This window comes from Calidris pugnax, unplaced genomic scaffold (assembly GCF_001431845.1).
Source record: "Calidris pugnax isolate Ruff unplaced genomic scaffold, ASM143184v1 scaffold69, whole genome shotgun sequence".
In the NCBI taxonomy this organism is placed as follows: Eukaryota; Metazoa; Chordata; class Aves; order Charadriiformes; family Scolopacidae; genus Calidris; species Calidris pugnax.
Genome location: NW_015090859.1, coordinates 1,737,423 through 1,754,247, shown reverse-complemented (window position 1 = coordinate 1,754,247; position 16,825 = coordinate 1,737,423). Strand labels below are relative to the sequence as shown.

General features: G+C 36.8%; 1 protein-coding gene across 1 annotated transcript in view; it reads right to left on the bottom strand.

Moving 5' to 3' along the window:
- TUBGCP3 (tubulin, gamma complex associated protein 3) overlaps nt 1–16,825 on the bottom strand; it is a 57,642-nt gene that overhangs the window by 16,430 nt on the left and 24,387 nt on the right. Inside the window, exons 6-11 of the mRNA XM_014944213.1 lie at nt 15,594–15,766; nt 12,945–13,063; nt 10,574–10,699; nt 7,049–7,117; nt 2,854–2,986; nt 1,523–1,689 (exon numbers count right to left, since the gene is read on the bottom strand). Coding sequence (XP_014799699.1) covers nt 1,523–1,689; nt 2,854–2,986; nt 7,049–7,117; nt 10,574–10,699; nt 12,945–13,063; nt 15,594–15,766 — 787 coding nt within the window. The remainder of the gene's footprint in view (nt 1–1,522; nt 1,690–2,853; nt 2,987–7,048; nt 7,118–10,573; nt 10,700–12,944; nt 13,064–15,593; nt 15,767–16,825) is intronic.

Below are 16,825 nucleotides of genomic sequence, written 5' to 3'. Positions count from 1 at the left end.
ACAGAAACATACAGCATTTTTCGGCAATTAATCATACAGTTCAGAATATTATATACAAATGTAAAAATGTATTTAATATATAATACTTATATAATATATATAACATGCTTTTATTTTACTGGCTCTATTTTTACTCAAGCCCCTTTGGATTTCTTCCTATTTTAACAGATACAGAACTGCAGAGGGAAAAAAAATAAAAACAACAAAGAAACCCAAACAACCAAAAAACCACCAAACCCAAGAAATCCTCTAATTGAACTGGTGATCAAAAGCTAAGGTCTCTCAACTCCACACAAGAGACTGCCGTCATTTGTAAGAAACTAAAATTACATCATTAGTTCTGTTAAAGTGACTTGTGGATGGATTCTGCTTAAGATATCCATTTTTTGGACAAGAACTTTTTTCACTGCCTCCAATGCAATTTTCACCAAGAATAGTCAACTGGTTTTGCTCAAAAACTGTGTAAGAAAATTGTAGCTTTCAGTATACCACATCCAACAGTGATTTTCAGTATTAAGAACACTCTTACAGTGCACATGTAAATTTTTAAACAAAGAGCTGAAAGCTAATGAATGATTTAAAAACCAGAAAGACCTCACATGGCTGAGGCATAGCTGGAAAAAAAGAAAAAAAGAAGTCAAGTCTATTTTACACTTCAAGCCATAAAGGTTCATAGCCATTTCACACAAGACTCCTAATGCTGACCTTAAAGATTATGGGTAGGTGGTATTTGTACTCATTTTAATTTTGAACACAGGTGAGCAGTTTCAGAAATCAGACAGCATTTCACACTCAAGTGAAGTTACTCAGACGTGTCTCAGAAGTGCTCAATTCATTTTAAAAAATGATTCGTTGGCTTCTGGGAACCAAAAAAAAAAAAAAAGTCACTTTAACAAGACTGTACTGATTGGAGACAGGAAAAAGGTTGGGAGAACTTAAAAAGGCATAAAAAACATTTATAAGAAGAAAGGAGAGAGCCACCAGAACTTGCTGTTATAGGAGTCAGAACAAGAAATTTTGTAGAGTTTCTAGAGGAACTCTGGAACCATAAACCTCTTCTACCCACTTTTACAAACTGAAGTTATTTATGAAGCTGAGGATCACAGTAGGTAGTCTGCAGAGTAGAATAGTCTGAACTTTATTCCAAATACACAGCTTGCATTCTGAATGGTTGCCAAGAACTTTGCACACATTACTATTGTTACACCAAGCAAGAAAAGATAGAGATGACTTTGTCTCTCTTCAGAAGCAAGCATCTATTGTTAGTCCACCATTCTGCCTCTACTAAACAGACCCAGGACATGGTTCTTTGAAGACGATGTACTGCATCGTTGCAAGCTCCAGACATCACACTGAATCCATGAACAGAGTCACATTTCATGTTGTTCTTGTATAGATTACTTACTCATATGGTACATGTTTCTATCACAGTCTACTTTTCAAATTCTCCTCTAAACATCCCACAGATTATAATCCCACAAAGCAAACAGAGATAACATATTTATTGCATCACACGCATTACCTCATGGTATGTATCCTCCAGCTCTCCATCATAAATCCAGCGATAAAGGAAATTCAGTACAGGATGGGACACTAGGCCAAGAATGTGCTGAACCAGAGATCTCATATATGGGTCTCCTGTTTTAGTGTAGGCATGAACTGCTGAGGCTAGTTCACCCCCTTTTCTCCCTGTAACATCATAGGGGAGAGGAAGAGAAATGTATGAAGGAAAAATATAGACACCACACTTAAATTCAGCAGCCATTGATTTTAACTAGTCATAGGTCACTCAGAGCTTGCTGAACTGCAGTTCTAAAATGTAACAAAAGCACATTTTTTTTTAACGTTGACAGGGAAGTCCTAGGTTTTAAGGCATGAATCATTAATGTCACTGAAGTATTAAGTTCTCTGACACTCTATTCTGTCTACTTTATGGCAGCTTGGAGGAATGCAAATTTCAAGACATCAGTTCACACACAAAGACTGAGTTTATGCTTCTTTTGTTTCCCACTGCCCCCACCAGAAGAACATTAAAGGAGCCTTAGTATGTTTCCCTTCTCTCCTCTACTTGACACACTCTCAAATGTTCTGTGTGCATACAAACACAGCCTTCCTGCTTCTTGCTTACATAGTTGTTTTAGGCATTATCTCTTGTCTTCCTGCAATTGAAAAGTAAGAAACTGCCAAGAAAAAACATTAAATAGATTCAGTACTTGTTTTGTTGTTGTGCCACACAGAATAAAAGTTCCTTGCTGCACGGGCTGTATCATTAAAAATTTTCATGAATGTGTTAAATCCCACTTTTTTTCCCAAAATTGTTACCAATTCCAATAATCAACATAAAACAGATGTTGTAAGCTTTTCTTGTTCAAGACACTCTTTCCAAAGGGCCACAATCTCCATTATTTTTTGAAGACAGCCAAGCTGAAGTATCCCTCAAGGAGGAGCACAGCCTATTGGTTGGTTACTGGCCAAAGTCGTGGCTAACTCCAACACCACTCGTCAGCTCTTCCTTGGGGATTGCCAACAGAGCCACACACTATTTGCAGATTTGTAAAGTTTTAGTGTTTCGCAGGAATCCGCAGACAAGTTGCAAATCACAAAAAAATACAACACCATGTAGAGAGGTAGAGAGTAATACTCATACACACTGAAGACACAGAGCCAACCATTTGATACTGTATTAGTGGGGGTTTTCCAGTGTAACGCTATCTGAAAGATGACTGAAATCCTGTGGACTAGTTCCTCAAAAATTTCTAAAATGTAACAGTAATGTTACTGAGATCCACTTTCGTCATGCACATCCAAAGTTATATAACTTCTCCAGAAATGTTAAATGAATGTTAAACAGACCTTGACAGTGATCAACAAGTGCTGCAAGAGTCTTTAACCTTATTTTAGGATCATACGTCCAGACTAGAAGACGGCGAAGTGTTAAACTGCTCTCCAGTCCCAAATTCACGCCCTGATCATCTTCCAATTGCAACTGATCAAATTAGAAACAGAAAGACACATAAAATAAAAATGGCAAAACTGAAGCAGAACTGCTGTTTTATGTTCTTGCATTAAATCATTGAGCCAAAAACCAGGAGCCACACAACTGGAAACAAAAAATCAAGTGCTAGTGAAAGGACAGAGACAAGCAGAAATGTAACAGGGCAGACAGAGCGCAAAGGACAAGAAAGTTAAAGAAAGCAAGATGATAGATAGATAGATAGATAGATAGATAGTCACAAAAGGAGAAAAGGGCAAAGGAAAAAGGAGCAGAGATCCTGAAAGACAGCAAATACTGGCCAAAGAGATGCTCAGAAAAGTGGAAAGAAAAACATTTAAAGGAAAGGAAGGGTGTAGGAGGTAAAATTTCCATTACTGCACAGCCAGTTTATTTTAGTTCAACATGGGACAAATTCTGTTCAACGCCTTCCTCCAGAAGCCATCAGAACTTAAATTAGGTATATAGCATGATTAAGGAATTGCTACCATTGAAAAAAACATTAAAAGTTATGATAGGAAAAATCTGTCACAATGCAACTACCGTGAATCTTTCAGTACCACAGAAAATGAGAGCCAAATATTTGCATCTGAGATGCACATCTCATACAAGTACAGATGGGGTAACAGGACAAGAACATAACTTAAGACTACGGAACCAAGTTCCTAGAGCAGTCCAAACAGATCAAACTCTTAGAAAAGATGCTCTATTTTCTCCTGTATGCCAAAACCAATCCACTCCATGCTTTCAGGTCTAGCACTTTTTTTTTCCCAATACAATGTATCAGTTAAACTTAAGACTAATGCCACCTCATATAAAGCTCAGCCCTAAAGCCAGTTAAATTCATAAGCTTTTGGATGCTCCTGCATATCCATGTTTTTTTGAGGGGGAGTGTTTTGGTTTTTTAAACTCATCTTGGAAAAAGAAGGAAATGGGCAATGACAAGAAAGATACATGAGGAAGAACTGTCCTTTGTCTTTAGGGAAGAAATTATAAACCTCTACCTTCATCATGAAAATTTTAAGAGGCTGACAATTTGAAAACAGTCTGGAAGGAAAAGACCTGAAAAGCTTATGGAATAGCACATAGAACACTCTTTCAGAGGAAGAAACACAGTCGAGGGAAAGGTCTGAAGACATAATATAAAGTTACAGAGAGAAAGACATCACAGTACCCTTTGATGAGATTCTTGTTACGTACTACTATGCCTGAACTACTAATTGGAACTGCAGCTAACAACTCGTAAGCTGGCAGCCTGTATGATCTCCTGAATACAAGAATGTAGCACGCACTCAATTCCAAGACAATTTTCTACATGTTTTCAAGGAACCAAAATGTATCGTTTTGTAAAAAAAGTGTATTTCAAAAAAGTTGATTTTTTTCCATCGCTTTTTATTTTAAAACTGAGAAGTCACCAAGCTCACCTCTGGGACAATCTGGCACAAGTCTTGAGAACACTGACTTCTTTCTTAAAGATTTCTGCTCCATCAATTATGAACATAAAAAATTCCATCCTCTGTCAGAACCCTGGCTAGATGAACTACTAGTCTACCTCCAATAATGACAAAAGAAAATGCTGTACAAGAAGTGCAAGTAAAGCTGACCTCTCTCTGCAGTCTGTCCCCCTTCGGCTCCTTGAAGCATTCAGGATCTCAGAGGATGCTCAGCCCTTCTAACAGCAGTTTACAGACTTGCCTTCCATTAATTTGTATAATCCCCTTTTCAATGTGTTGATACTGTCTCTTGCCTGGGACATTTCACCCTGCCTTACCTTGTCAACAACATCAACTAAAAACAGTTCCAGCACCTATCTTTGGTGCACACTACTGAGTCTTCTCCATCCCGCAACATGTAACTCTGCTTCCCAGCCCTCAAGTCACAAGAGTTAGGTGTCCTTCCTTTCTTTCACAGCCTTTGGCGAGGAATTTTGCTAGGGACTTCTTGAAAATCCTCTGGGATCCCCTTCAGTCAGGTGCTGAAGGACATTCACAGAAACTGCAGTCTACTTGCGCGGCAAAACTTTCCATTAGAGACATTGTATTGACTGTTTCCTACCATGATGCATTTAATCACTGTGCTCAGTACACCCATGAACTCTAACACTGGAGATTAATCTGGCAAGGAACATGAAGAGCAACAAGAAAAGCAGTAAAAGGAAGACCGGGAAAAATGTGGATCCAGCTACTGAATGGTGCTGGGAAAGTGGTGACAAGGAAAAGTGGAAAAAGATGAGGTGCTCAGTGCCTTCCATGCCTTGTTTTTTGGCAAGATTTGCCTTTGGAATACCAGATGTCAGCTCAGATCTGAGTGAAAATCCGGAACAAGGGAGACATACTCCGAGTGGAGAAGGATCAGATTAGGGAATATCAAAAAAATTGGATATACCTAAGTCTATGAGATCTGATGGGATGCACCCGTAAGTGCTGAGGGAGCTGGGCAATGTCACTGCAAGGCCACTCTTGATTATCTTTGCAACATCATAGCAATCAAAGGAGGTTCCTGACAACCAGGAGAAAGCAAATGTCTCTCCTCTCTTCAAGAGGAAGGATCCGTAGAACTACACACCAGCAAGACTCACCTCACTCCCTGGGATGCTGACAGAGCAACTAACCTGGAAATCATTTCCAAACACACAGAGGACAAAAAGCACTTCTCAGGAAGAAAAGCTCAGGAAAAGAAGGATGTGGTGATGGAGTTTGCCTTCCCAAGCAAGTGTTAAGTGTGCTGATGCCCTGCTTGCCAGGAAGTGACTGGACGTTTGCCTGTGATCCATTCACAACATGGAAGTTGTGAATGAATTCCTTACTTTGCTTTTCTTGCACGCACAGCTTTTGCTTTCCCTATTAAACTGTCATTGACTTGTCTTTTTGCCTTCCTTCTATTTTCTCCCCATTCCCCAAGAGACAGGAGTGAGCGAGAGGCTGGGTGGGTGTTTGCCTGCTGGCCACCAGGGTCTACCCACCACAAAGGCAAATGCAGTCTGAAAATCAGTGATGCCAGAACTTTCATTTTCGCCTTACATGCTTCCCCTCTCACCAGACTCATCTCTTGTTTTGAAAGGTTTAGTGGAGCAGGAAAGATAGAGGTAGCTGCATTTCAAAGAAGTCATAAATATTTTCATGGTCAAGAAGTTTTAGAAGAAATCAAAGCTCCAGCAAACTAAGAGAGCATATTCTGGACAGAGCAGGAAATAATTATTAAAAGAGTAACTGGATAGTAGTCAGGAAAAACAAGCAAAACCTATCTATGACAGGCATTCCAGAAGTCAGGAATGTTAAAGAAAAGCAAGGTGAGTCAAAAGAAAACATTTACAGAAACTTATGATGTAAACTACAGATTTTTGTAAGTCAGAATTTTAAATGCATTTTAATTTAACTTTAGGTTAATTCTCAGAATAAATTTTGCTCAATTGCAAATAACAAACTCCTTGGAAGTCCCATATAAAAAAAAAAAAAGTAAGCAGAAGAAAAAAAAATATCCAATTTCTATTTTTAAGATAGAATCCGGTGGACAAACTGCAAGATTATTAGCACTAAGTTGGTCCATACATCACAGAAAAATAATAAAACACTGAAACACCTTACCAGCTCAATACAATGGAAGGGACAAGGAAAACACACAAACTGTCCCACACAGAACAAAAATTTGGAACACTTGTTCCTAGCTGCTGAACCACACATTGTTTGAAATACAGAAAGATTTTGTTTTCTCCTTTCAAAGATGTGTGATGCTGTTTGGGATTTGAATGAGAAAAATACCACGCAAAATGAAATTGACAGAAAGGATGCAAAAAAGCGACAGAGGCTTAGAAATACATGTCCTATTCGTTGCTTTTGTAATACATCAAACAACAGTGAATTTCTAAGGGAAAAAATATCCATAGGTACATACATCCAAGAGTAAGAAAAATACAAGTTACAGAGAATTATGTCCACTGTCAATAGAAATTGCTCTACATTCTTCCCTTTCTAACAGGGTACCTAAGCATATCTTTTAGGAGATATTCAGATAATGCAAAGCAAGATAAGGAATTTAAATAAGAACCACTTAACTCACCTGAGAATGTAAAACAGACAGAAGTCTGTAGTATTCTTTAAGTTCCTGATGTAAGGCTGCACAAAAACTCTGTGTGAGGAGAAGAAAAAAAAAAAAGGAAAAAAATATCAGGAAAAATCTTTCTGGTTTAATTTGGAATAACTTTTATCCTAAACTATCTTCACACTGTGAAGGTAGTTAGACATTTCCTAAAAGGAAGCAAGCTACAAATTTCAGCACAAAAGCAAACTCTTAGAAAACTGGCCAATGTATAAGTGCTTCCCTAAGAGATGTACAGACCTTTTCCATTAATATATATACATATTCAAGTGACTTCCTGTTTCTTGCTGAATAATTCTATCAACAGATTAAACTACGACAAGCGTTAACTCTTAAAAAAGATATATCGTGTCAATAAAGAGATTAATAATTACCATAGGGATGTGCAAATCATAACACAACCCAGAAGAAATTTTCTTTAATAATTACATAAAATACATAGTAAAGCAATAATTTCAATTTCAAGAAGGCCTCTAATGAAACTTCCTCTAACATGGAAGTTAGGCAATCATCATCATATTTACAGTACATGACATGAACAAGAAACACAATGCTCATAAAAGAATACTCCCAGTAAGTGCTGCTGGATCAAGTACTCTACATTTTTGGCCTTTTATCAATTGCAGTCATATATGATTCTTCACTTGATATGGAAGAAATGAATAACACTTGAGTATATCCTAAGAAATCTGTAAAATGTGCAGAAGTTAACAGGCCTGAACTAAAGCAAAGATTCTGCTTTGGAAAACAATTCTAAGCACAGCTACTTTGGGCTGTTTAAAAATAAATAAAGATAGATTTTAAGAACAATTCCTGAAAGAATACTTGTTTAGTAACACATAGTTTTTCACAGTCTGGGGGTTTGCTTTGATTTTGTCAGGTTCTTAACACACAGACTAAAAAAATCCTACAACACATTTTATAAAACAGAATTAAATGGCTCATTAATTTTGGACTGAGTTGAAAAATTTGAACTTTAAGCACTTTTAGGACTTTCTAAAAATTGTTTGGTTTCCTTTTTGAAGCGTACTTCCATGCACACACACAAATTCTTCAGAACTTATTTCTTATCCAATTCTGAGCTACAGATTTTGATCTCTATTTTAATGGACTTTTTTTAAATATTAAATTCCCCACGACTTTCCCCTCAACCCCTTTTAAAATCATCACAGTCAAAACAATTTGGAAAAAATAAGGAAAACCTCACAAAAAGAATCCAAGAGGTTAAAAGTAAAGTATTTATTCACTGGAGTACGTACAAGGGAGAAATCACTACTATAAACATGAGGAGAAAATAAATCTTCTCTCCTGCTAAGAGGCCTACCTGTTAAGAGGCTAAGAAGCCTAGAAGAAAAAAATCATTAATCTTGCCATTGTATCCTTTATAAAGAAAGAGGGTTCTTTTCTTCAACTCAAATTCATACATTAGAAAGAAAATTTAAATTAATTTTATTCCAGAGGATACTGAAGGGCAAAAAGAAAACCCCTTACTCGTAACTCCACTTTTCATTTCTTCTCACTTGCTTCTTCAGTACATTTTAGAATCTATGTAAGTAGCACTTGCCAAGAGAGAAGGCAGAGTAGAGCCTCCAAGAAAACATTACAAGTCACTACACATCTACTCAAAAAGTGAGAACAGTAATCGCTGACTTTAAGTAGCCAAAAGGATTTAGGATTGAACTGGCCGTCAACTTTTCAGAGAAACTTTAAAATTTATATCCAGTGCCAATTCCTGCATCACAAACTACAGATCTTTTGTTTCCCAAACTGTTACTGAAAACTGGACATTATCCTAGAATTCTGATTTGGCCTACAGCAAAAGAGAATTCAGGAAGGAAACAGAATGCTTGTTCAAGAGAAAAATACTAAAATGCCCCACTACCTCAACTGGATCTAAATGGGCAAAATGTCAAAATAAGGCAACTTATATTTCACTGCTGATAAGTCTTTTTGCTCTCTAAGGACAAAGTAGATTTCAGATATTAAGCAGCAAGGGTAGAAGAATACAATGTTAAAGTGTAGCATCTCTACTCCTAATAATTGCCAATATCTGACATTTTGCATGGTGAAAACAGTCACCTGAATCATGATAAAAAAGGTGACAGCCATCTTACCCTACCATAGTTTGAACAAGGGTTTACACAAGCATTCTTTAAAAACATTAAGTAAAACTTGCTGTAGAATGCTATAGAATTCTCCTACAATTGTCAGCTATCACAGCCATGAAGACCAATGGTATGTACTCTTTTTGCCCAGATACTGACAGCAGGAGTAGAATATATGGTTTCATTTGTACACTTATGTCCTAGAAATACATTAAGTGCTTGCCACAAGCAAAACTAACAGCATTAGAGCTATGCAGATTCAGCTAACTAACTGCACAGCCTTCTGCACAGGATCCGAAACCTGCATATGGTAGCTAAGATATTGCACATTTAAAGTCACTGAAGAATTAAAAGCTCTCCCCTTGCTGTAAACTTGGAGATTAAAGCCAGAGAACAGTGAAAATAAGCATAAGCAGGAAGCTACCAGATAAAGAATAGGAAACTTCACCCAGATATAAGGGGGAGAGTCTGAAGAAAATGCATATACAGTAGCACTACCATATAAAACATGGAAATTATCACTGGATCACTAGAAACGTTATTATTCATATGTAACTAAAAGGGTTATTTAGAATAAGAGACAGAAGGGAACAGAATAAAACATTAGAAAGTAGGAAGCACTACAGTGTCTCTACTGACCTCTTAAGAAAAAATAGATTGAAGGGAGAAGCACTTCAATTTCTTGGCAGATTAGGTAGGATGTTATGGTTAGAGGCAAGGATAACATTTCTGTCGACTCAGAAGGGATAATATCCAGTTTTACAGAGGGAGCAAGTGAGAGGAAACGGGAATGCCTTAGCAGTAAATGTGCTTTTGGGTATTACAGCAGCTGTGAAGTTACTGTAGACTACAAATCATGGTGATGAAACCTATAAAAACAAAAATTAATATTCTTTTGATGCGGTATTCAAAAGAAAGGCCAGAAGATAATGGGGTATTTGCATTTTATGTAAGTTAGTGCAGTTTTAACACACAAACATCAACGTTAGCTAACGAGAGTGTCTCCTGCAGAGGTCACTAACAACCAAACTGGTAATTAGCTCAGGGATGCCACCATCCTATTTAAGCAATCTTTTTGTTTATTAACATGCATGAGTACTTAAAAAAAATAATAAAAAAGGAGATTAAGAAAAGGAATCTATGCATGATACTTTCTGGCTACAAATGACAGGGGCAACTTCTTCTTATGACCAGCAAGAGCAAATGCCTTTCCCTTGCCTTCAGACTATGACCTATACAGCCCATAATAGGAGTAAATCAAAGGATGAATGATCCAAGCTCCAAAGTTTACACACCATTCTAGTACTGCATTTTACTCAGTAGTTTCTAAGGGAAACAAGACCAAAACATTGTAGCAAAATCAATTTTTCAGTTCACATACCTGTCCCACAAGTCCAAATGCACGATCCAAACTCCTCTGGTCTGTGTATTTTCTTATTTTATTATGTAGCCATCCCAACTCTGCAAGTCTACTTGTAGTATCTCTGAGAGATTTGGACAAGCTCACCTACAAAGTTAACAGAAACAATAGCTTGCAGTTAAATCAAATCTACCACGCTAATGCTTGTTTCTTTATGAAAGCCCCTCTTCTCATAAAACAAGCCAGTTCGGGAAACAATCATTTTACATTCTACAGCAGAGATGGTGCCAAAAAAGCAGACAACCATGTAATTATCATTAAATGTATACACATAAGCATTGAAAAGGCAGCAGAAGAAACTACTGGCAACTCTGTGACCTCCCCTTCTGGAAATCTTAATATAACAGTATTCATACTCTCTTTCTACATTTGGCAATTATGGCGATAACAAAAAGGTCTTCAGAAAACAGGAAGAGATCTCAAATTTTACAATGTAGAATCACACTTCATCTTATCTTGATAATCACTGATAAGACTGAAAATATCAGAGCTATAGGAGTCAGTGACTGAAACCAATGAAGAAAACTAGAGAAAATAATTAGTTACTATTACATATGAAACAAACCTTTAACAGAAGACAAATGAACCCATGCCAGACAATGTACCAGGAACCAGAACTAACAGAATCCAAATTACAAGTTTAAGTCCAATCCACCAGTAGCAGGTTTTATAAGCTGTTTAATCACATGCCTCTGTGAGCTCTTCTAGTCTACTTTTTTTTATAGCAGGCATCTCACTTCACCCTGCAAGCCTGCCTTAGTCCCAACACCCTAATTAACTATTGCTACAATTTTCATCTGAATCAGGACATTTCTCCCTTTAAATTACCAACACATAAGACACTGTTGCTCTTGGTTCTTACTTGAGATTTGCTTCAACAACATTTTGTCACACTACCCAAGAGTTTTCAAAATTTTATCAGGCAAAGAAAAACAAACAGTCTGACTGATACATTAGGCCAAGAGGCAGAGACTGACTTTTGCCCACAGCAGTTGGGCCTGTTCCATCTCTACAGACAATTTTAACTTGGAAAGCCAGCTGGAACAGTCCGAACCAAAGCAAGGAAGCGCATTAACAAGCTAAACAGATTGCCAAAGAACTAGAAATCAAGCTCATTCATTTGCCTTTTTAGTTAGCAGTCCAAGCATTCTCTAAGATTAAAATCAGCTACACAGTGTGGTGGCCACAGCAGTATGGGCCTGAACCAGGCAGCAGCAATTGGCTGTAAGACCAGAGTTCAGTCCCTGGCCCTCTTGTTTACATATACAGGCACAGCTTTAACTTCTTCAACAACTTCTCTAGGATAAATTCTAGCCCAAAGCAGCATGATTTTACACAAAAATTCTGCAGCTAAAACTGAAGAGATGACATAAGAACTACTTAGAATTCTGTAACTATAGAGTGCTTGGCAAGCATTAAGTACAAGACACATCCGCTGGAATCAAATGAGGAACAAACAAAATTGGCTTAGTGCTATTACAAATTTATCTCCCAGATCAAATCAGAAGCTGCTAGCTCAATACAGTGCTGAATGTCACCAACAGATCTAATATTAATGTTGACATGAGAATATTCTGGCAAGAATAACAGTTTGAAAAGCGTGCTTCTTTCTGGAAAAAACAGACTGTGTACAATGATGTTCTCTCTGTGCAGCTGAGGAAAAACTACATACTTAAGCTACTTTTTTGCCTAACACTCATTCAACACAGCTACAGAGGTTTGATCTTGCTCCTCCTTGATCATCAGAAAAAGTTCCAGCTCTAGTCTGTCAAATAATTTCACCTTTGCTGGGTCCAGTAGATCAGGACAAATGCCAATAAGGAAAAAGGATGGAAGACAACTGACTTCACAAAAATAACTGAAGACACAAAGTTCTCAGGAAAAAGCATTAATGACCACAAACCATGTGAATAATCAAACTCCCTGTGTTAACAGAACTAGGAGTTCAAACTAAGACAGTTTTTCATCTATTTGATATGAAAGCTACACAGAAAACTAATGAAACCCATAGTGCAATTTTTCAATCACTGATTATTTTTCCTCTACAGATACCTAGAAAAATCTATTATGCTATCTTTCCTTTGACAAATCTAATCAATCTATATATATGGAACATAATTAACTCAGCGCAGGTGTTGAGGAATTACATACTTTGCAGCATCTACAGGTGCAGAAGATGACATCCTTATCTGAATCTGAATCTGTTTATGATCAAGAATGAACCGATTTAACAAGACTTAAGTTTTCCATTTTTCCCCTCCAGTAAGCAGCCCTAAATATCATTGTAAAGTTACAGGGAACTGTAACTGAAATACAAGTCACCATACAGTACCTTTCCCTCCACTTTATAGCAATTTTCAGAATTGCACATTTTGATGTTTTTGCCATCTATTCCCTGGAAGACATACAAAACATCTCTTACAAGGTTTGCTTCAGTTATTTCAACAGAGCCTAGAAAGAAAAAGAAAAAAAAAAAACAACCAACAGCCAGTATTTAGATTTGTTGACACAATTAGTTTTGATTACAACTTCAAAAAGCTATTTAGAAGCCTAGCCAAAGAAAGAAAAGAGAAAGCCTGAGTTTATAACCTGTAAAGAAATGTTTTAACACCTCTTAAAACCTGACAGGAAAGCCAAGAACTCCCTTTACCTGCCTCTACTGATACCTGGGATTCTCTCAGAGCAGGTCTGCTTGTATGACACAGGGCATGTTATATTTTAACTAACACTTCAGCCAGTCCTTAAAATTGTTATCTTTTCTGATTCAATCACCATCAAAATAACTTTATCTTTCTTTAAACAAACAGCTGAAGTTTTTAAATGGGACTTACAGAACAATCTCTTCTATGTTTAGCTAAGAAAACAAGAGTTAATTCTGAAGGAAGAGCTCCTTGTTTAAAATTGGCTTTCAATCACATATACCACTGCTCAGCAAAAAAGATTCATCAAAACCAGACTGCCAGCTGCATAACATCTATAGATCTGGCAGACAGAAAAGTGCAAATACTGTTTCTGCAGACAGATATACCTTTGATTTAGTAGAGCTTTTGCTATTGCAGCATACATTTTGGTTCTAGCTCATACCTCTAGTTAGAGGTTAGATAACGTTTCAGATTTAGGATATTTTCCGTTATAAAGGAAACAAAAAACTGGAAAAGGTGCTGTGCAGGCCACTGCAACTACTCCCACCTTCTATGAGCAAAACAGCACCATCTGCTTTTGTGACTTCATTTAAACTATCAAGAATGAAACAATTTCAACAACGACTATTCAGAAATCGAGATGCTACAACATGCTTCTCCTTAAATCTGACAGTGCTCTTATGCTCATCATCCCAGAATAAAAACTACAACAAAAAAATTCTATTCTTATTTTGACAAAAGTAGCCATCACCTCAAGATGCTGTTTAAAACTGAGACTCCCCTCATAATACTAAGATGTGCATGAGAGTAGCTAGTCCTTTTAAGGGACTCTTAGTGAAATGGTAAAAGACTCAAGTGCATGTTTCTTTAATTGGTAATAATACAAAAGGTATTATCAATCATTCAGGGCCCCTGATCATACTGTCTGTGTAGGTGCAGCAATAAGAAAACTCCAATTAACAGCAACCAACTTTAGAAGAAAAAAACCACTTTTAATTAGTTAAAATAATTTCATAGTCATAGAAATAAATCTTCTTGACAACGGTTTTTTATATCTTGAATGCGTGCCTACTTCTATTTCTACATCAACAAGAGACTACATTTAAGACAACTGTCAGTCCTTATACTCATCCACATAAGAATCAAGAGTCACAGCTGCTGGCTGGCTGACTGACTGAAACAAGTTTGCACTGCTCTTTATTGCAATTAGTACAAGAAAAATAAGAGGCAGTGCTAGATTATATATAATTTTATATATTTTTCTATATTTAGATATATTAAATACATTGTGTATATATAAATAACATGTATTTATAAATATTACATATATATACACACATACATAGACATGTGTCCTCTTGTGCATCAACAGTATTGCTAATTAGGTTCTAAATGCCAAATGCTGCCCTCAGACTCTGGTCTGTAAACTGTTGCTTTGTGTACTGTTACTCATAGATGCAGGGGCTGGCAGGCAGACTATATTTTAGCTTCTAACTATCCACACTTCTTTATATAGGAGTTATTAAAAAAAAACCCAACATAAAACCCCACATCTCTTATCTTTTTTTGCCAGAGAGTAACAGAACCTTAGGATGACCTCATCTCCCATTAGCTCTCTTATTCAGAAAAATCTGCCACTTTTACAGTAAAAGTAGAGTGGGTTGAAAATTGCACAATTGCCACAGAGAGATCATCTGTTAAACAATTTATCCTTAGTTACACTTGTGTAAATTCAGAATAGATCCTCTAGGCATCAGTTTCATGTCTACAGCCACTAATCAAGAAAATAAATGAGTATTATTTATTTATTTTTATTGACAGTATTTTATGTGAATTGCTCTAAATACAATCACCATAAACAGTGCACTAATTTAAAGAAAAAGCAGTTTTAAGAGCTCTGTATTCCAGTGCACATTTCCAAGTTTTAAAAAACAGAATCACAAATGGATGAGTCAATTTCAACAAGTTTTATTCACTGAGCTCGCTTTTTGACTTTCTAAAAGCAGTAGCATCTTCTGATCATCAAAAGAGTTGTCACTACTCAGAAACCACAATCACCTGATTCTGACAAACACTGCAATGAAGTCAGTCTTTTAAAAGGAGCAAAACACATTAACAAACCCATCACTGCAAAAAGAAATTAACAACCAGCCAAAGAGATTGTGGCCAAATATACTAGCCTTGCATATATGCCTCTAACCTTCTACAGAATATGTTCTAGCAAAACACTCCTCCAAAAATTCAACATGCTATAAAAATATTTCAAAATCATTAAAATCAATGGACAATATAGATAACAATTGTAAAAAGTTGACTTTAACAAATGCATCTTTGCTCACCACTTGTATCTCCTTCTCGCCTTGACCTTGGAACACCACGGGAGACAGCATTTGGAAAGCCTTTTGAGGTAGCACTTTGTAAAGAAGGCTGGTTGGCAGTTAGAGTCCATGCCAGACGTGACCCTAATTGCTGACGGAGGCAATCCCCAGTGCCCGGAGCTTGATAGGATTGTCTAAAAAGACAAAAGGAAGAAAAGTATTTTAAAAAAATTTGATTCTATACCCATCACCTGGTTTGGGGTATACAAATTTTGAAAAATGCCCCAAGCTTGAGTTTTGTTTTCTGTGGATGTTTTGTTTGTTTTTTTAATAAAGGAACCTTAACAAATGGCGCAGAACATACAAGAAATTTATAGCTTCCTGTAAACCGACACCTTCAAAAAAAACCAACATCCCATAGAAAAGAAAGGAGGTAGGAATTTGACAAATATGATTTCGTGTCAAAGATGACTGTTCACACTGAACTGTGTAGATATGCTGAAACAGATTAAAAGTGAGTAAATTATAATAATAATAAACAAAAGTCATAATAAGCAACAAATACTTAAGTTTCGTTATTACTTGAAACTGTAGTTAAATGCCAAAGAACCTAAGGAAAATAGAGAAAGAAGAGAAAGCTCACTTCCCTGCTACTCTACTGTTCAGGATACTTTGTGTGAAGTGCCTGAAGACGTGATCAAGGAGGGAGCATCTAGACAAGCTCCAATTTCCCTCCTTCTCAAAATGTGAAAAATGTTAAGATTAGAAGTTAACTTTCTGCTTATTTCTGTATCATGATGGTGAAAAATAAAACTGAAAATACTTGCAAGGGATTTTTGCTGCTGACCATTCCTCCCCCTGCGCCAACTGAAGGTAAACATTTGGAAATATACACATATTTTTAAAAAATAAATGAATTCCACAAAGCTGTGAAAGCACAGTTGCAGGGAGAGATGGAACAAGATTCCAACACAGGTGTCCATGTAAAGAAAGTCAAGGAATGCCCTTCCTGTCTCAACCACCACATCATAACTCACAGGATGGTCACGCATCATACTTTTATGACTGTAACTAATGAACAAGAACACACCTGCAAGACAGAGCAACTCTGCTATGCTTAGCATTTGTAATGGCTCGACTGGAGTACAGCACTGAACTTAGGCTGCTGCCCTTCAAGAAGAACGTACTCGAGAAACAAAGGGAAACATGTACAAGGAGAAGTTCAGGAGGAAGGAAGCTCAGAAGAAAGATCT